This window comes from Panulirus ornatus, chromosome 65, assembly GCF_036320965.1.
Source record: "Panulirus ornatus isolate Po-2019 chromosome 65, ASM3632096v1, whole genome shotgun sequence".
In the NCBI taxonomy this organism is placed as follows: domain Eukaryota; kingdom Metazoa; phylum Arthropoda; class Malacostraca; order Decapoda; family Palinuridae; genus Panulirus; species Panulirus ornatus.
In genome coordinates, this window is record NC_092288.1 from 22101500 (window position 1) to 22124364 (window position 22865).

The 22865-nt window shown below is 42.0% G+C and overlaps 1 protein-coding gene across 1 annotated transcript in view; it reads right to left on the reverse strand.

Moving 5' to 3' along the window:
- LOC139746586 (constitutive coactivator of peroxisome proliferator-activated receptor gamma-like) overlaps positions 1 to 22865 on the reverse strand; it is a 98694-nt gene that overhangs the window by 56248 nt on the left and 19581 nt on the right. Inside the window, exon 2 of the mRNA XM_071657979.1 lies at positions 18208 to 18294. Within this exon, the coding sequence (XP_071514080.1) occupies positions 18208 to 18294 (87 nt within the window). The remainder of the gene's footprint in view (positions 1 to 18207; positions 18295 to 22865) is intronic.

Below are 22865 nucleotides of genomic sequence, written 5' to 3' on the forward strand. Positions count from 1 at the left end.
CATGTGTATGGGGGTGGGTTGGACCATTTCTTTAGTCTGTTTCCTTGCGCTACCTCACAAACGCGGGAGACAGTGACAATGCAAATTAATAATAAAGAATATTTTTTTATTATTATTTTGCTTTGTCGCTGTCTCCCGCGTTTGCGAGGTAGCGCAAGGAAAAAGACGAAAGAAATGACCCAACCCAGCCCCACACACATGTATATACATACACGTCCACACACGCAACTATACATACCTATACATCTCAATGTACACATATATACACACACACAGATATATACATATATATACATGCACATAATTCATACTGTCTGCCTTTATTTATTCCCATCGCCACCTCACCACACATGGAATAACATTCCCCTCCCCCCTCATGTGTGCGAGGTAGCACTAGGAAAAGACAACAAAGGCCCCGTTCGTTCACACTCACTCTCTAGCTGTCATATATATATATATATATATATATATATATATATATTATTTTTTTATTATACTTTGTCGCTGTCTCCCGCGTTTGCGAGGTAGCGCAAGGAAACAGACGAAAGAAATGGCCCAACCCAACCCCATACACATGTATATACATACGTCCACACACGCAAATATACATACCTACACAGCTTTCCATGGTTTACCCCAGACGCTTCACATGCCTTGATTCAATCCACTGACAGCACGTCAACCCCGGTATACCACATCGCTCCAATTCACTCTATTCCTTGCCCTCCTTTCACCCTCCTGCATGTTCAGGCCCCGATCACACAAAATCTTTTTCACTCCATCTTTCCACCTCCAATTTGGTCTTCCTCTTCTCCTCGTTCCCCCCACCTCCGACACATATATCCTCTTGGTCAATCTTTCCTCACTCATTCTCTCCATGTGCCCAAACCACTTCAAAACACCCTCTTCTGCTCTCTCAACCACGCTCTTTTTATTTCCACACATCTCTCTTACTCTTACGTTACTCACTCGATCAAACCACCTCACACCACACATTGTCCTCAAACATCTCATTTCCAGCACATCCATCCTCCTGCGCACAACTCTATCCATAGCCCAAGCCTAGCAACCATACAACATTGTTGGAACCACTATTCCTTCAAACATACACATTTTTGCTTTCCGAGATAATGTTCTCGACTTCCACACATTCTTCAAGGCCCCCAGAATTTTCGCCCCCTCCCCCACCCTATGATCCACTTCCGCTTCCATGGTTCCATCCGCTGCCAGATCCACTCCCAGATATCTGAAACACTTCACTTCCTCCAGGTTTTCTCCATTCAAACTCACCTCCCAATTGATATATATATATATATATATATATATATATATATATATATATATATATATATATATATATATATATATATTTTTTTTTTTTTTTTTTTTTTATACTTTGTCGCTGTCTCCCGCGTTTGCGAGGTAGCGCAAGGAAACAGACGAAAGAAATGGCCCAACCCCCCCCCCCCCATACACATGTACATACGTCCACACACGCAAATATACATACCTACACAGCTTTCCATGGTTTACCCCAGACGCTTCACATGCCTTGATTCAATCCACTGACAGCACGTCAACCCCTGTATACCACATCGCTCCAATTCACTCTATTCCTTGCCCTCCTTTCACCCTCCTGCATGTTCAGGCCCCGATCACACAAAATCTTTTTCACTCCATCTTTCCACCTCCAATTTGGTCTCCCTCTTCTCCTCGTTCCCTCCACCTCCGACACATATATCCTCTTGGTCAATCTTTCCTCACTCATTCTCTCCATGTGCCCAAACCATTTCAAAACACCCTCTTCTGCTCTCTCAACCACGCTCTTTTTATTTCCACACATCTCTCTTACCCTTACGTTACTCACTCGATCAAACCACCTCACACCACACATTGTCCTCAAACATCTCATTTCCAGCACATCCATCCTCCTGCGCACATCTCTATCCACAGCCCACGCCTCGCAACCATACAACATTGTTGGAACCACTATTCCTTCAAACATACCCACTTTTGCTTTCCGAGATAATGTTCTCGACTTCCACACATTTTTCAAGGCTCCCAAAATTTTCGCCCCCTCCCCCACCCTATGATCCACTTCCGCTTCCATGGTTCCATCCGCTGACAGATCCACTCCCAGATATCTAAAACACTTCACTTCCTCCAGTTTTTCTCCATTCAAACTCACCTCCCAATTGACTTGACCCTCACCCCTACTGTACCTAATAACCTTGCTCTTATTCACATTTACTCTTAACTTTCTTCTTCCACACACTTTACCAAACTCAGTCACCAGCTTCTGCAGTTTCTCACATGAATCAGCCACCAGCGCTGTATCATCAGCGAACAACAACTGACTCACTTCCCAAGCTCTCTCATCCCCAACAGACTTCATACTTGCCCCTCTTTCCAGGACTCTTGCATTTACCTCCCTAACAACCCCATCCATAAACAAATTAAACAACCATGGAGACATCACACACCCCTGCCGCAAACCTACATTCACTGAGAACCAATCACTTTCCTCTCTTCCTACACGTACACATGCCTTACATCCTCGATAAAAACTTTTCACTGCTTCTAACAACTTGCCTCCCACACCATATATTCTTAATACCTTCCACAGAGCATCTCTATCAACTCTATCATATGCCTTCTCCAGATCCATAAATGCTACATACAAATCCATTTGCTTTTCTAAGTATTTCTCACATACATTCTTCAAAGCAAACACCTGATCCACACATCCTCTACCACTTCTGAAACCACACTGCTCTTCCCCAGTCTCAATCAATACCCTCCCATATAATTTACCAGGAATACTCAACAAACTTATACCTCTGTAATTTGAGCACTCACTCTTATCCCCTTTGCCTTTGTACAATGGCACTATGCACGCATTCCGCCAATCCTCAGGCACCTCACCATGAGTCATACATACATTAAATAACCTTACCAACCAGTCAACAATACAGTCACCCCCTTTTTTAATAGATTCCACTGCAATACCATCCAAACCTGCTGCCTTGCCGGCTTTCATCTTCCGCAAAGCTGTCACTACCTCTTCTCTGTTTACCAAATCATTTTCCCTAACCCTCTCACTTTGCACACCACCTCGACCAAAACACCATATATCTGCCACTCTATCATCAAACACATTCAACAAACCTTCAAAATACTCACTCCATCTCCTTCTCACATCACCACTACTTGTTATCACCTCCCCATTTGCGCCCTTCACTGAAGTTCCCATTTGCTCCCTTGTCTTACGCACTTTATTTACCTCCTTCCAGAACATCTTTTTATTCTCCCTAAAATTTAATGATACTCTCTCACCCTAACTCTCATTTGCCCTTTTTTTCACCTCTTGCACCTTTCTCTTGACTTCCTGTCTCTTTCTTTTATACATCTCCCACTCAATTGCATTTTTTCCCAGCAAAAATCGTCCAAATGCCTCTCTCTTCTCTTTCACTAATACTCTTACTTCTTCATCCCACCACTCACTACCCTTTCTAATCAACCCACCTCCCACTCTTCTCATGCCACAAGCATCTTTTGCGCAATCCATCACTGATTCCCTAAATACATCCCATTCCTCCCCCATTCCCCTTACTTCCATTGTTCTCACCTTTTTCCATTCTGTACTCAGTCTCTCCTGGTACTTCCTCACACAGGTCTCCTTCCCAAGCTCACTTACTCTCACCACCCTCTTCACCCCAACATTCACTCTTCTTTTCTGAAAACCCATCCAAATCTTCACCTTAGCCTCCAAAAGATAATATATATATTATTTATTATTTTATTTTATTATACTTTGTCGCTGTCTCCCGCGTATGCGAGGTAGCGCAAGGAAACAGACGAAAGAAATGGCCCAACCCCCCCCATACACATGTATATACATACGTCCACACACGCAAATATACATACCTACACAGCTTTCCATGGTTTACCCTAGACGCTTCACATGCCTTGATTCAATCCACTGACAGCACGTCAGCCCCGGTATACCACATCGCTCCAATTCACTCTATTCCTTGCCCTCCTTTCACCCTCCTGCATGTTCAGGCCCCGATCACACAAAATCTTTTTCACTCCATCTTTCCACCTCCACTTTGGTCTCCCTCTTCTCCTCGTTCCCTCCACCTCCGACACATATATCCTCTTGGTCAATCTTTCCTCACTCATTCTCTCCATGTGCCCAAACCACTTCAAAACACCCTCTTCTGCTCTCTCAACCACGCTCTTTTTATTTCCACACATCTCTCTTACCCTTACGTTACTCACTCGATCAAACCACCTCACACCACACATTGTCATCAAACATCTCATTTCCAGCACATCCATCCTCCTGCGCACAACTCTATCCATAGCCCACGCCTCGCAACCATACAACATTGTTGGAACCACTATTCCTTCAAACATACCCATTTTTGCTTTCCGAGATAATGTTCTCGACTTCCACACATTCTTCAAGGCCCCCAGGATTTTCGCCCCCTCCCCCACCCTATGATCCACTTCCGCTTCCATGGTTCCATCCGCTGCCAGATCCACTCCCAGATATCTAAAACACTTCACTTCCTCGAGTTTTTCTCCATTCAAACTCACCATCCAATTGACTTGACCCTCAATCCTACTGTACCTAATAACCTTGCTCTTATTCACATTTACTCTTAACTTTCTTCTTTCACACACTTTACCAAACTCAGTCACCAGCTTCTGCAGTTTCTCACATGAATCAGCCACCAGCGCTGTATCATCAGGGAACAGCAACTGACTCACTTCCCAAGCTCTCTCATCCCCAACAGACTTCATACTTGCCCCTCTTTCCAAAACTCTTGCATTCACCTCCCTAACAACCCCATCCATAAACAAATTAAACAACCATGGAGACATCACACACCCCTGCCGCAAACCTACATTCACTGAGAACCAATCACTTTCCTCTCTTCCTACACGTACACATGCCTTACATCCTCGATAAAAACTTTTCACTGCTTCTAACAACTTGCCTCCCACACCATATATTCTTAATACCTTCCACAGAGCATCTCTATCAACTCTATCATTTGCCTTCTCCAGATCCATAAATGCTGCATACAAATCCATTTGCTTTTCTAAGTATTTCTCACATATATATACATGTATATATATATGTATATATATATATATATATATTTTATTTTTCATTTTGCTTTGTCGCTGTCTCAAGCGTTTGCGAGGTAGCGCAAGGAAACAGATGAAAGAAATGGCCCAACCCACCCCCCTACACATGTATATACATACACGTCTACACACGCAAATATGCAATACCCATACATCTCAATGTACACATATATATACACACACAGACACATACATATATACACATGCACACAGTTCACACGGTCTGCCTTTATTCATTCCCATCGCCACCTCGCCACACATGGAATATCATCCCCCTCCCCACTCATGTGTGCGAGGTAGCGCTAGGAAAAGACAACAAAGGCTCCATTCGTTCACATTCAGTCTCTAGCTGTCATGCAATAATGCCTGAAACCACAGCTCCCTTTCCACATCCAGGCCCCACAGAACTTTCCATGGTTTACCCCAGACGCTTCACATGCCCTGATTCAATCCATTGACAGCACGTCGACCCCGGTATGCCACATCGATCCAATTCACTCTATTCCTTGACCGCCTTTCACCCTCCTGCATGTTCAGGCCCCGATCACTCAAAATCTTTTTCACTCCATCTTTCCACCTCCAATTTGGTCTCTCACTTCCCCTCGTTCCCTCCACCTCTGACACATATATCCTCTTGGTCAATCTTTCCTCACTCATTCTTTCCATGTGCCCAAACCATTTCAAAACACCCTCTTCTGCTCTCTCAACCACGCTCTTTTTATTTCCACACAACTCTCTTACCCTTACATTACTTACTTGATCAAACCACCTCACACCACACATTGTCCTCAAACATCTCATTTCCAGCACATCCCCCCTCCTGCGCACAACTCTATCCATAGCTCACGCCTCGCAACCATAAAACATTGTAGGAACCACTATTCCTTCAAACATAGCCATTTTTGATTTCAGAGATAATGTTCTCGTCTCCCACACATTCTTGAAGGCTCCTAGGATTTTCGCCCCCTCCCCCACCCTATGATTCACTTCCACTTCCATGGTTCCATCCGCTGCCAGATCCACTCCCAGATATCTGAAACACTTTACTTCCTCCAGTTTTTCTCCATTCAAACCTACCTCCCAGTTGACTTGACCCTCAACCCTACTGTACCTAATAACCTTGCTCACATATATATATATATATATATATATATATATATATATATATATATATAAATATATATATATATATATATATATATATATATATATATATATATTTTTTTTTTTTTTTTTATACTTTGTCGCTGTCTCCCGCGTTTGCGAGGTAGCGCAAGGAAACAGACGAAAGAAATGGCCCCCCCCCCATACACATGTACATACACACGTCCACACACGCAAATATACATACCTACACAGCTTTCCATGGTTTACCCCAGACGCTTCACATGCCTTGATTCAATCCACTGACAGCACGTCAACCCCTGTATACCACATCGCTCCAATTCACTCTATTCCTTGCCCTCCTTTCACCCTCCTGCATGTTCAGGCCCCGATCACACAAAATCTTTTTCACTCCATCTTTCCACCTTCAATTTGGTCTCCCTCTTCTCCTCGTTCCCTCCACCTCCGACACATATATCCTCTTGGTCAACCTTTCCTCACTCATTCTCTCCATGTGCCCAAACCATTTCAAAACACCCTCTTCTGCTCTCTCAACCACGCTCTTTTTATTTCCACACATCTCTCTCACCCTTACGTTACTTACTCGATCAAACCACCTCACACCACACATTGTCCTCAGACATCTCATTTCCAGCACATCCATCCTCCTGCGCACAACTCTATCCATAGCCCACGCCTCGCAACCATACAACATTGTTGGAACCACTATTCCTTCAAACATACCCATTTTTGCTTTCCGAGATAATGTTCTCGACTTCCACACATTTTTCAAGGCTCCCAAAATTTTCGCCCCCTCCTCCACCCTATGATCCACTTCCGCTTCCATGGTTCCATCCGCTGCCAGATCCACTCCCAGATATCTAAAACACTTCACTTCCTCCAGTTTTTCTCCATTCAATCACCTCCCAATTGACTTGACCCTCAACCCTACTGTACCTAATAACCTTGCTCTTATTCACATTTACTCTTAACTTTCTTCTTCCACACACTTTACCAAACTCAGTCACCAGCTTCTGCAGTTTCTCACATGAATCAGCCACCAGCGCTGTATCATCAGCGAACAACAACTGACTCACTTCCCAAGCTCTCTCATCCCCAACAGACTTCATACTTGCCCCTCTTTCCAAAACTCTTGCATTTACCTCCCTAACAACCCCATCCATAAACAAATTAAACAACCATGGAGACATCACACACCCCTGCCGCAAACCTACATTCACTGAGAACCAATCACTTTCCTCTCTTCCTACACGTACACATGCCTTACATCCTCGATAAAAACTTTTCACTGCATCTAACAACTTGCCTCCCACACCATATATTCTTAATACCTTCCACAGAGCATCTCTATCAACTCTATCATATGCCTTCTCCAGATCCATAAATGCTACATACAAATCCATTTGCTTTTCTAAGTATTTCTCACTTACATTCTTCAAAGCAAACACCTGATCCACACATCCTCTACCACTTCTGAAACCGCACTGCTCTTCCCCAATCTGATGCTCTGTACATGCCTTCACCCTCTCAATCAATACCCTCCCATATAATTTACCAGGAATGCTCAACAAACTTATACCTCTGTAATTTGAGCACTCACTCTTATCCCCTTTGCCTTTGTACTGGTGCCATTCACCCTCATCCCAACCTTCATTGTGGCTGCCATCAGGGGCGAGTTTATAGCTATGTGGTGCGGTGACTCCGATAAGTTTGAGTGTAACAGAGAGGGTGATTTGGAGTCTGGAAATGAGAACACCCCAGAGTCTGGAAATGAGGACGCCTCGGAGAGAACCCAGCCAGTAGATACCTGAACTCTTGGCAGTCGTAGTGTCAGTCATCCCCTATTAGGAGCATTAAATCAACTGAGAGGTCTCCATCCACATTGACACCTGCCTCACAGCTGGAGAGGGACAAACAAATACCTCATGAATCACTAAGGCTATGGAGTACGTGATATGTGATAGGCTATGGAGTACGTGATATGTGATGGAGAGTGGAGGGCCATTGTGACAACTGGTTAATTGAGATAATCATAAGTACCTCCCATGTGTGTAGTGGAAAATTTTATATATATATATATATATATATATATATATATATATATATATATATATATATATATATATATATATATATATATTTTTTTTTTTTTTTATACTTTGTCGCTGTCTCCCGCGTTTGCGAGGTAGCGCAAGGAAACAGACGAAAGAAATGGCCCAACCCCCCCCCCCATACACATGTATATACATACGTCCACACACGCAAATATACATACCTACACAGCTTTCCATGGTTTACCCCAGACGCTTCACATGTCTTGATTCAATCCACTGACAGCACGTCAACCCCGGTATACCACATTGCTCCAATTCACTCTATTCCTTGCCCTCCTTTCACCCTCCTGCAAGTTCAGGCCCCGATCACACAAAATCTTTTTCACTCCATCTTTCCACCTCCAATTTGGTCTCCCTCTTCTCCTCGTTCCCTCCACCTCCGACACATATATCCTCTTGGTCAATCTTTCCTCACTATTTCTCTCCATGTGCCCAAACCATTTCAAAACACCCTCTTCTGCTCTCTCAACCACGCTCTTTTTATTTCCACACATCTCTCTCACCCTTACGTTACTTACTCGATCAAACCACCTCACACCACACATTGTCCTCAAACATCTCATTTCCAGCACATCCATCCTCCTGCGCACAACTCTATCCATAGCCCACGCCTCGCAACCATACAACATTGTTGGAACCACTATTCCTTCAAACATACCCATTTTTGCTTTCCGAGATAATGTTCTCGACTTCCACACATTTTTCAAGGCTCCCAAAATTTTCGCCCCCTCCCCCACCCTATGATCCACTTCCGTTTCCATGGTTCCATCCGCTGACAGATCCACTCCCAGATATCTAAAACACTTCACTTCCTCCAGTTTTTCTCCATTCAAACTCACCTCCCAATTTACTTGACCCTCAACCCTACTGTACCTAATAACCTTGCTCTTATTCACATTTACTCTTAACTTTCTTCTTCCACACACTTTATCAAACTCCGTCACCAGCTTCTGCAGTTTCTCACATGAATCAGCCACCAGCGCTGTATCATCAGCGAACAACAACTGACTCACTTCCCAAGCTCTCTCATCCCCAACAGACTTCATACTTGCCCCTCTTTCCAAAACTCTTGCCTTTACCTCCATAACAACCCCATCCATAAACAAATTAAACAACCATGGAGACATCACACACCCCTGCCGCAAACCTACATTCACTGAGAACCAATCACTTTCCTCTCTTCCTACACGTACACATGCCTTACATCCTCGATAAAAACTTTTCACTGCTTCTAACAACTTGCCTCCCACACCATATATTCTTAATACCTTCCACAGAGCATCTCTATCAACTCTATCATATGCCTTCTCCAGATCCATAAATGCTACATACAAATCCATTTGCTTTTCTAAGTATTTCTCACATACATTCTTCAAAGCAAACACCTGATCCACACATCCTCTACCACTTCTGAAACCACACTGCTCTTCCCCAATCTGATGCTCTGTACATGCCTTCACCCTCTCAATCAATACCCTCCCATACAATTTACCAGGAATACTCAACAAACTTATACCTCTGTAATTTGAGCACTCACTCTTATCCCCTTTTCCTTTGTACAATGGCACTATGCACGCATTCCGCCAATCCTCAGGCACCTCACCATGAGTCATACATACATTAAATAACCTTACCAACCAGTCAACAATACAGTCACCCCCTTTTTTAATAAATTCCACTGCAATACCATCCAAACCTGCTGCCTTGCCGGCTTTCATCTTCCGCAAAGCTTTCACTACCTCTTCTCTGTTTACCAAATCGTTTTCCCTAACCCTCTCACTTTGCACACCACCTCGACCAAAACACCCTATATCTGCCACTCTATCATCAGACACATTCAACAAACCTTCAAAATACTCACTCCATCTCCTTCTCACATCACCACTACTTGTTATCACCTCCCCATTTGCGCCCTTCACTAAAGTTCCCATTTGCTCCCTTGTCTTACGCACTTTATTTACCTCCTATATATATATATATATATATATATATATATATATATATATATATATATATATATATATATATATATATATATATATTATCCCTGGGGATAGGGAAGAAAGAATACTTCCCACGTATTCCCTGCGTGTCGTAGAAGGCGACTAAAAGGGGAGGGAGCGGGTGGCTGGAAATCCTCCCCTCTCATCTTTTTTTTTGATTTTCCAAAAGAAGGAACAGAGAAGGGGGTCAGGTGAGGATTTTCCCTCTAAGGCCCAGTCCTCTGTTCTTAGCGCTACCTCGCAAACGCGGGAAATGGCGAATAGTATGAAAAAAAAAAAAAAAAATATATATATATATATATATATATATATATATATATATATATATATATATATATATATATATATATATATATCTTTTCTTTTCTTTCATACTATTCGCCATTTCCCGCATTAGCGAGGTTGCGTTAAGAACAAAGGACTGGACCTTTGAGGGAATATCCTCAAATGGCCCCCTTCTCTGTCCCTTCTTTTGGAAAATTAAAAAAAACGAGAGGGGAGGATTTCCAGCCCCCCGCTCCCTTCCCTTTTAGTCGCCTTCTACGACACGCAGGGAATACGTGGGAAGTATTCTTTCTCCCCTATCCCCAGGGATATATATATATTTATTTTTATATATTATACTTTGTCGCTGTCTCCCGCGTTTGCGAGGTAGCGCAAGGAAACAGACGAAAGAAATGGCCCAACCCCCCCCATACACATGTATATACATACGTCCACACACGCAAATATACATACCTACACAGCTTTCCATGGTTTACCCCAGACGCTTCACATGCCTTGATTCAATCCACTGACAGCACGTCAACCCCGGTATACCACATCGCTCCAATTCACTCTATTCCTTGCCCTCCTTTCACCCTCCTGCATGTACAGGCCCCGATCACACAAAATCTTTTTCACTCCATTTTTCCACCTCCAATTTGGTCTCCCTCTTCTCCTTGTTCCCTCCAACTCCGACACATATATCCTCTTGGTCAATCTTTCCTCACTCATCCTCTCCATGTGCCCAAACCACTTCAAAACACCCTCTTCTGCTCTCTCAACCACGCTCTTTTTATTTCCACACATCTCTCTTACCCTTACGTTACTCACTCGATCAAACCACCTCACACCACACATTGTCCTCAAACATCTCATTTCCAGCACATCCATCCTCCTGCGCACAACTCTATCCATAGCCCACGCCTCGCAACCATGCAACATTGTTGGAACCACTATTCCTTCAAACATACCCATTTTTGCTTTCCGAGATAATGTTCTCGACTTCCACACATTCTTCAAGGCCCCCAGGATTTTCGCCCCCTCCCCCACCCTATGATCCACTTCCGCTTCCATGGTTCCATCCGCTGCCAGATCCACTCCCAGATATCTAAAACACTTCACTTCCTCCAGTTTTTCTCCATTCAAACTCACCTCCCAATTGACTTGACCCTCAACCCTACTGTACCTAATAACCTTGCTCTTATTCACATTTACTCTTAACTTTCTTCTTCCACACACTTTTCCAAACTCAGTCACCAGCTTCTGCAGTTTCTCACATGAATCAGCCACCAGCGCTGTATCATCAGCGAACAACAACTGACTCACTTCCCAAGCTCTCTCATCCGAAACAGACTTCATACTTGCCCCTCTTTCCAGGACTCTTGCATTTACCTCCCTAACAACCCCATCCATAAACAAATTAAACAACCATGGAGACATCACACACCCCTGCCGCAAACCTACATTCACTGAGAACCAATCACTTTCCTCTCTTCCTACACGTACACATGCCTTACATCCTCGATAAAAACTTTTCACTGCTTCTAACAACTTTCCTCCCACACCATATATTCTTAATACCTTCCACAGAGCATCTCTATCAACTCTATCATATGCCTTCTCCAGATCCATAAATGCTGCATACAAATCCATTTGCTTTTCTAAGTATTTCTCACATACATTCTTCAAAGCAAACACCTGATCCACACATCCTCTACCACTTCTGAAACCACACTGCTCTTCCCCAGTCTGATGCTCTGTACATGCCTTCACCCTCTCAATCAATGCCCTCCCATATAATTTACCAGGAATACTCAACAAACTTATACCTCTGTAATTTGAGCACTCACTCTTATCCCCTTTTCCTTTGTACAATGGCACTATGCACGCATTCCGCCAATCCTCAGGCACCTCACCATGAGGCATACATACATTAAATAACCTTACCAACCAGTCAACAATACAGTCACCCCCTTTTTTAATAAATTCCACTGCAATACCATCCAAACCTGCTGCTTTGCCGGCTTTCATCTTCCGCAAAGCTTTCACTACCTCTTCTCTGTTTACCAAATCATTTTCCCTAACCCTCTCACTTTGCACACCACCTCGACCAAAACACCCTATATCTGCCACTCTATCATCAAACACATTCAACAAACCTTCAAAATACTCACTCCATCTCCTTCTCACATCACCACTACTTGTTATCACCTCCCCATTTGCGCCCTTCACTGAAGTTCCCATTTGCTCCCTTGTCTTACGCACTTTATTTACCTCCTTCCAGAACATCTTTTTATTCTCCCTAAAATTTAATGATACTCTCTCACCCCAACTCTCATTTGCCCTTTTTTTCACCTCTTGCACCTTTCTCTTGACCTCCTGTCTCTTTCTTTTATACATCTCCCACTCAATTGCATTTTTTCCCTGCAAAAATCGTTCAAATGCCTCTCTCTTCTCTTTCACTAATACTCTTACTTCTTCATCCCACCACTCACTACCCTTTCTAATCAACCCACCTCCCACTCTTCTCATGCCACAAGCATCTTTTGCGCAATCCATCACTGATTCCCTAAATACATCCTATTCCTCCCCCTCTCCCCTTACTTCCATTGTTCTCACCTTTTTCCATTCTGTACTCAGTCTCTCCTGGTACTTCCTCACACAAGTCTCTTTCCCAAGCTCACTTACTCTCACCACCCTCTTCACCCCAACATTCACTCTTCTTTTCTGAAAACCCATACAAATCTTCACCTTAGCCTCCACAAGATAATGATCAGACGTTCCTCCAGTTGCACCTCTCAGCACATTAACATCCAAAAGTCTCTCCGCGCGACGGTCAATTAACAAATAATCCAGTAACGCTCTCTGGCCATCTCTCCTCCTTACATACGTATACTTCAGTGGGAACTTTAGTGAAGGGCGCAAATGGGGAGGTGATAGCAAGTAGTGGTGATGTGAGAAGGAGATGGAGTGAGTATTTTGAAGGTTTGCTGAATGTGTTTGATGATAGAGTGGCAGATATAGGGTGTTTTGGTCGAGGTGGTGTGCAAAGTGAGAGGGTTAGGGAAAATGATTTGGTAAACAGAGAAGAGGTAGTGAAAGCTTTGCGGAAGATGAAAGCCGGCAAGGCAGCAGGTTTGGATGGTATTGCAGTGGAGTTTATTAAAAAAGGGGGTGACTGTATTGTTGACTGGTTGGTAAGGTTATTTAATGTATGTATGACTTATGGTGAGGTGCCTGAGGATTGGCAGAATGCGTGCATAGTGCCATTGTACAAAGGCAAAGGGGATAAGAGTGAGTGCTCAAATTACAGAGGTATAAGTTTGTTGAGTATTCCTGGTAAATTATATGGGAGGGTATTGATTGAGAGGGTGAAGGCATGTACAGAGCATCAGACTGGGGAAGAGCAGTGTGGTTTCAGAAGTGGTAGAGGAAGTGTGGATCAGGTGTTTGCTTTGAAGAATGTATGTGAGAAATACTTAGAAAAACAAATGGATTTGTATGTAGCATTTATGGATCTGGAGAAGGCATATGATAGAGTTGATAGAGATGCTCTGTGCAAGGTATTAAGAATATATGGTGTGGGAGGAAAGTTGTTAGAAGCAGTGAAAAGTTTTTATCGAGGATGTAAGGCATGTGTACGTGTAGGAAGAGAGGAAAGTGATTGGTTCTCAGTGAATGTAGGTTTGCGGCAGGGGTGTGTGATGTCTCCATGGTTGTTTAATTTGTTTATGGATGGGGTTGTTAAGGAGGTGAATGCAAGAGTTTTGGAAAGAGGGGCAAGTATGAAGTCTGTTGGGGATGAGAGAGCTTGGGAAGTGAGTCAGTTGCTGTTCGCTGATGATACAGCGCTGGTGGCTGATTCATGTGAGAAACTGCAGAAGCTGGTGACTGAGTTTGGTAAAGTGTGTGAAAGAAGAAAGTTAAGAGTAAATGTGAATAAGAGCAAGGTTATTAGGTACAGTAGGGTTGAGGGTCAAGTCAATTGGGAGGTGAGTTTGAATGGAGAAAAACTGGAGGAAGTGAAGTGTTTTAGATATCTGGGAGTGGATCTGGCAGCGGATGGAACCATGGAAGCGGAAGTGGATCATAGGGTGGGGGAGGGGGCGAAAATTCTGGGAGCCTTGAAGAATGTGTGGAAGTCGAGAACATTATCTCGGAAAGCAAAAATGGGTATGTCTGAAGGAATAGTGGTTCCAACAATGTTGTATGGTTGCGAGGCGTGGGCTATGGATAGAGTTGTGCGCAGGAGGATGGATGTGCTGGAAATGAGATGTTTGAGGACAATGTGTGGTGTGAGGTGGTTTGATCGAGTGAGTAACGTAAGGGTAAGAGAGATGTGTGGAAATAAAAAGAGCGTGGTTGAGAGAGCAGAAGAGGGTGTTTTGAAGTGGTTTGGGCACATGGAGAGGATGAGTGAGGAAAGATTGACCAAGAGGATATATGTGTCGGAGGTGGAGGGAGCAAGGAGAAGAGGGAGACCAAATTGGAGGTGGAAAGATGGAGTGAAAAAGATTTTGTGCGATCGGGGCCTGAACATGCAGGAGGGTGAAAGGAGGGCAAGGAATAGAGTGAATTGGAGCGATGTGGTATACCGGGGATGACGTGCTGTCAGTGGATTGAATCAAGGCATGTGAAGCGTCTGGGGTAAACCATGGAAAGCTGTGTAGGTATGTATATTTGCGTGTGTGGACGTATGTATATACATGTGTATGGGGGGGGGTTGGGCCATTTCTTTCGTCTGTTTCCTTGCGCTACCTCGCAAACGCGGGAGACAGCGACAAAGTATAAAAAAAAAAAAAAAAAAATATATATATATATATATATATTCCCTCAAAGGCCCAGTCCTCTGTTCTTAACGCTACCTCGCTAATGCGGGAAATGGCGAATAGTATGAAAGAAAAAAAAATATATATATATATATATATATATATATATATATATATATATATATATTTTTTTTTTTTTTTTTTCATACTATTCGCCATTTCCCGCGATAGCGAGGTAGCGTTAAGAACAGAGGACTGGGCCTTTGAGGGAATATCCTCACCTGGCCCCCTTCTCTATATATATATATATATATATATATATATAGTGCTAGGAAAAGTCAACATAGGCCACATTCATTCACACTCAGTCTCTAGCTGTCATGTAATAATGCACTGAAACCACAGCTCCCTGTCCACATCTAGGCCCCATAAAATGTTCCATGGTTTACCGCAGATGCTTCACATGCCCTGGTTTAATCCATCTACTGCATGTCGACCCTGGTACACCACATTGTTCCAATTCACTTTATTCCTTGCACGCCTTTCACCCTCCTGCATGTTCAGGCCCCGATCACTCAAAATCTTTTTCACTCCATCTTTCAACCTCCAATTTGGTCTCCCACTTCTCGTTCCCTCCACCTCTGACACACATATCCTCTTTGTCAATCCTTCCTCACTCATATATATGTATGTGTATATGAGTGGATGGGCCATTTTTTTTCTTTGTCTCTTTCCTGGTACTACCTCACTGACATGGGAAACAGCAATCAAGTATATAGTATTATTATCATTTTTTTTTTTTTTCAATCTATTCGCCATTTCCTGCATCAGCAAGGTAGCGTTAAGAACAGAGGACTGGGCCTCTGAGGGAACATCCTCACCTGGCCCCCTTCTCTGTTCCTTCTTCGGGAAAATTAAAAAAAACAAGAGGGGAGGATTTCCAGCTCCCCGCTCCCTCCCCTTTTAGTCGCCTTCTACGACACGTAGGGAATACGTGGGAAGTATTCTTTCTCCCCTATCCCCAGGGATATCATTCTTATTTTCATTAATTACTATGTCGCACCAGCAGCCCAGTATTATTTAATTTAGTTATGCTAACTAACTCCCTTTCAAAAATCAGTGAATAACACTGCTTTATTCAAAGGAAAAGTTGCTAGGGATGTATGTAGAAATTATAGGGGAATAAGTACATTAAGTATACCAGGAAAAATGTATGCAAGAATATCAATTCATAGGGTGATGGAAAACAATAAATGCAGATTAAGTGAAGAGCAATGCAGTTTTAGGAAAGGTAGGTAAAAGTATTTAGCAAAAGGTATGCAGCATTTATGGATCTGGAGAAAGTGTGTGATAGAGTTGAGTGAAATACTCTATGGGATGTGTTCAGGATATATGGTATAAGAGGACAACTGTTGGATGGTGTCAAAGCCATCCACAGAGGAGCGAATGCATGTGTAGGAGCGGATGAAGAGTTGAGGAAAAGCTTTGGAATACATGTAGGTGTGAGGCAGGGCTGTGTGATGTCACTTGGCTTTTTAATACATAAGTGGATGGAGTGATAAGAGAGATGAAAGCAAAACTAGGGAAAAGGGGTGCAGAGATGGTGTGTGACAATAAGATATGGTGGCTAGTGGCAAGCCTGTTTGCAGATGATACTGTGTTGTCTGCTGAGAGTGAAGAGTAGTTGCAGAATGGTGTAAGTGTGTTTTATGATGTGTAAGCATAGGCAATTGAAGATAAATACAAGTAAAAGTAAAGTAATGGTATCTGAAAGGAAACAGAGTGAAAGTATAGATTTGTAAAACCATATAGAGTGAAAGAAGAAAGGGTACTAAACTGTGCTTTGGATATGGGGGGAAAAGACTTGAAGAAGAGAGAACTTAAGTATCTAGGAGCTGTCTTAGGTAAGTGTCATGATATGGAAGGGTAGACAAGGGAGAAAGCAGTACAGGGGAGAAGAGTCATTGGGTCCCTTAATAAAATAATGAAGGGTAGAGGTGTAAGTATGGAAGTGAAGAGAGGATCAAGGGACAGCACTGTCCACCCAACCCTGACCTATGGAATGAGTTACAGAGGTCAAGAATTCATGCTGTGGAAATGAGCCACTTGAGAGGATCATGTGGTGTGACTACATGGAATGAATAAAGAAATGAAGGTGTGTAAGTGGTATGACAAGGAATGCCAAGGGAATGAATTGTGGAGTGGTAGAATGGGTGAAACATAATGCTTTGATGTGGTTTGGGGATGTGGAAAGAATGCAAGACTGGGATTTTACAAGGAGAATGTATGATAGTATATTTAAAGAGGTTAGTGTGACATAGGTTAAGAGAGTGGAAGAATACTGGAGGAAGAGAAATAGTGGAAAAATGCATGGAATGGTGTATGCAAGGGAGGCATGTAAGGACAGGGATAAGGGAAGACTCTTTTGCCATGGCCAACCCTTAATGGGAGTTCTCAGGGGTGAGCATCAGAGACTCAGATAGACATATAGATAGAGAGAGAAAAGATTTTGTAAAAAACAAAAAACTAATGAGTTAAAGACTTTGACAATAAAGTAAAAGCTACAGGTACAAAAAATTTCATATATAACAGAAGACAAAATAAATACCATAAGATCAACACATGAAAACAAGTAAACAAAAACTAGTATCAATAGCAGTATATGGACTGGAAAGTATGAAGCACTGCATCCAGATTTATTCACTTATCTTTGTCTCATCATTTATCATTGTATATATAGGGAATCACACTTAATCATGTCTCACTCACCTTCCAGTTCCACAGGATCCACCATGTCTGGCTCCTTGAGGGTGCTGCCAGAGTACATGCACCATTCTGGCACCTGGTTCAGTCCATCTGTCAGAAATGTTTTACATTATTCTACTATATAAATACAGTTCTTATCTATATGTCCCTCCCATATATCTCTCTCAACTCTCATCAGTAAACAGCTCTGTGGGCATCTCTATAATGTTATTCTTTACTAAAACTATCAGACAGTTATACAGCCTGTATCATAAACACTTTCTTTTCATCCATCCTATACATGTGCAACATCTCTCACGCACAACATTAAGTTGCTACTTAGGGTAAACACTTTACTTCTCAATCTTCTTCCTGCTCAGCATTTACTTTATAAACAAGAGACTTTTAAACATCAGGTAATTTCTCAGCAAGATCCCTATCTACCAGCTTATCCATCTGTATCTTATAAGCCCTTCCTCACTATCTAAATGAGTGGGCATTGCTGTTTTTCATAATTCATTCATATATGAACTACTAATGTAAATATCATGTATTCTTCCCCTCATTCACACACATAAACTATCTATATGAATATAATTAATCCTTCCTTGTCATCCACATGTGTAGAAAGAAACTTTTCAAGGTACTTGTTTTCAGTGTTTTCAGAATAGTTAACCCATTAAGTGTGACATTCTGGATATAAATTTACTGTTACTGGAAAACTGTCACCAAAAAAAAATCATAGTGATGAGTGTGCTATGGTGATGGGATATCAGAAATTATCATTTCCTTAAGATGTAACAAGCAAACTTTGGGTGACCTTAGATAAAACAGTTAGTCCCATCACTGAAAAACCAAGCCCATCACTGATGGAAGCACAACCCTTTGAAAAGTACACAGGCTGGCTTTTTCTCCTACAAATGATTCCTCTACTCCATCCACATGAACAATGAAGCACTACTTGAATGTCTGCCATACAATTTCAAACTATATGCTATCATCTAGACATGTTATTTTCCAATTTCTCTGTATTTCACTTCACCATTCATTTCTACTTTTCTCTAAACTGAATAGCTTTCCTTTTTCTATTTTCTTTCTTGCTTATACAACTTGAGGCAAGCCTCATTCACAGATATTTTTTTCTTTTTAGTGCAGGCAGTTGGTGTATTACAGGGTCTTCCTGGTATTCTCCCAGCTTCAAGTGGACAAGGTGTAAGGCTCAAATGGCATACCTCCTTAGGTTCTAAGGAAGTGTGTCTCTGAGCAAGCATCAATCCTTGCTAGCCTATTTCTCCCTTGTCCAAAAACCCAGACTTGGTGCAGCCCATCCCTAAAAATGGAGTATGCTCTAACCCCTCCAATTATTGCCTCACTGCTCTCATTTCCACTGTCTCCACCCCTCCAATTACTGCCTCATCACTGTCATTTCCACTATCTCTTAAGTCTTTAAAACTCTCTTTAACTCTCACTTTCTCAAACAATTATCATCCCATTCTCTTCTCTCAGATCACCAGTATGGATTTCATAGTGCTAGATCTTCTAGTGATCTCTCCTGTGTGATTCACCTCTGGTCCTCCTGTCAAGGATTTTGGTGGAACTTTTGTAGTAGCCCTTTATATCTCCAAAACATTTGACGAGGTGTGGCATAAGTCTTTGCTTTTTAATTTCCCTTCCTTTCGTTTCACTGCTTCTCTCAGTTCTCAAATGCATGGTTTCCTCTCTGGCCACTCTATTGCAGCAGTTGTTGACAGAGTGACCTCCCCATCCCATCCTATCCTATTGATAGTGGTATTCCTTAGGGTTCTGTTATACTGCCTTATGTCTTTGTTCTCTCAATAACTGATCTTTCTTCTACTTATTACTTTATTAACTCTTATGCTGATATTCCACTTTCCATACTAAATGCTACAATTGTGAGAGGATTCTTAGGAGATTCTGATAATTTTGCATTTCTTGTGAAGGTAAGGATCAGGAAGAAGTCCGTAAGGATCAGGAAGAAGTCCATGTATGATGCAAGGAAGAATGGAGCGGTAAAAGTACTGGCAAGCGAGAAGATGAATCAGAATGAATGCAAAGAAGAGTATGAAAGAAGGGAGACAGAAAGTTCAGATGAAAGTCCAGGCAAGTGTGAATAAGGTTTCTTAAAATGTTTATGTAAAGATTGTTAAAGGTAGCAGACTGGTAGTTGGATACAAAGTTGTAAGATATAATAAAATGAGAAATGCAGGGGGATGGGTGAGACTGGAAATGCTATGGTAGGTTGCTCAAAGGGAGTGTACCAGCTGAAGTTTAGCAAAGGAAGATGGACGAATATAAGATGTGTAATCAAAATGTTACGAAGCTGATAGAGGAAACCAAAGAAAGCATACATGAAATTTTGGAAGAAAGTTAAACTGAGTGAAAAGTTTGAGGAAAATATAAAATCAAACAGTCTAGAGGTGAAAAATGAAAGAGGTGGATGTACAGGTGGAAATGCTAATGTTAGAAGTAAGGAAGGGGAGTTGCTGAATCAAAAGGATGAAGTGAAAGGAAGATGGAAAGAGTTTTCTGAAAAAAGTGAGGCAGCAGTTGTTACATGCATGGGTATGGAGGACAGGAGGAAAAGGATAAAAGTGCAAGGGCCTACAGCAAGAAGGGAGGTAAAAAGGGTGATAATGAGGTTGAAGGTAGGAAAGGCACCTGGAGTGGATGGGATTACAGCTGAAATGTTTAAGTATAGAGGAGAAAGTGTGACAGAGTGGACGCTTTTGATATGTAATTTAGCATGGAAGCAGAAGGCTGGGTGCTAGGAGTGGTGAAAGCAATTACTGTCCCCTTATTCAAAGGAAAAGGTGCAATTATAGGGGAATAAGTCTGTTAAGTCTGCAAGAGTACTCTGTTAACTGTTGAAGTGACTGAAGTAACTGAATGCATAATAAGTGAGGAGCAAGGGGGTTTCAGGAAAGGCAAGGGATGCACAGTGACTGAAAAAGTATCTAAGCAAGAGATAAGGATCTGTATGCAGCTTTTATGGACATGGAGGAAGCATATGACTAAGTTAAGAAGAATGCTTTATGGGGTGTGTTACAGATATATGGGGTAGGAGTACAAATTTCAGATAGTTTGAAAGCCCCTTATAGAGGAGCAAATATATATGAGTGAATGGAAAGTTGAGCAAAAGTTCTGGTATACATGTGGGTGTGAGGCAGGGCTGTATGAAGTCACAATGTCTTTTCAATATATACATGTCTGTGGATGGAATGGTAAGAGGGATGAAAGCAAAATTAGGGAAAGGGGGTGCAGAGACAGTGTGGTGGTGAGGTATGGTGGTTAGTAACAAGCCTGTTGGCCAATGATACTGTGTTGTTTGTTGAGAGTGAAGAGGAGTTGCAGAAAGTTGTAAGTTTGTTTTATGATGTAAGTTAGCCTAGGCGATTGAAGGTAAATGTGAATAAAAAAGAAGTAATGATGTTTAAAAGGAAACAGAGTGAAGTATAGATTTTGCATAGCCCTATCGAGTGAGAAAAGAAAGTGTACTAACTGCATTATCGATAAGGGGTAAGAAAGGTTGAAACAGGTGAAAGAATATAAGTATTTAGGAGCTATCTTGGGAAAGCCTGGTGATACGAAAGGAGAGATAGGGGCAAGATAGATACAAGGTAGAAGAGTCACTGGGTCTTTTAACAGAATAATGAAGGGTAGAGGTGTAAATATGGAAGCAAAAAAAGGATTAAGGGATAGAACAGACCTCCTGACCTATGTAGTCAAAACATGGGCACAAAATGAGTCACAGAGTTCAAAAATCCAGGCTGTGGAAATGAGCTATTTGAAAAGAGTATGTTATATGACTGGATAGAATGAAGAAAGAAAGGAGGGGGTGTATAAGACATTTGGTACGGTAAGGAATTGAAAGGAAATGAATTATGGAGTGGAAGCGTGGGGAAATTGTAATATTCTGAGGTGATCTGGACATGTGGAAAGAATACAAGATGGGAAGTTTACAAAGAGATTGTACGACAGTACAATTATAGAGTTTAGAGTGAGAGGAAAGCCTCCTGTGACATGGAGAAACAGAATGGAAGAGTACAGGAGGGAGAGAAACAGTGGAAGAATGCACGGAATGGTGTTTGCAAGGAAGGCATATAAGGACATGGATAAGCAGAGACTCTTTTGCTGTAGTCATTACCCCGACTGGAGTTCCTAGGGGGAACAAGCATCAGAGATATATACAGACAGATACTTCAACTCATTTTTCCACCATTCCTCCTTTCATACTCAATACTTCAACTCACTTTTCCTCTCCTTCTTCCTTTAATACTCTACCTCTTTCTTTTACTAATCATATTTCCTCTCTCGAGTCAGACTTGTATAGCATTTTCTAGTGGGGAAGTAACAACCTTGTTGAGCTTTCAATACATGACTGTTTGCACATGGTTCAAAATCCTAGTTCAAGTATTGGTGATACCAATTTTCCACATTCAAATCATTGTGACATTAGGAATCATCTTGAAACATTATATTCATAAACCAGTAAAATCAACAGATATTCTGCAAGCATAGCTTTATAAAACTAATGTCTGAGAAAAAAGTACAATATGAGCCACTATAGGAACTGGCTCAGAGACAAACTGTGGGTAAAATTGAAACAGCGAGTTTATGGAGTATATGCACAAGACAGATATCACAAATGAGTGATATTCATA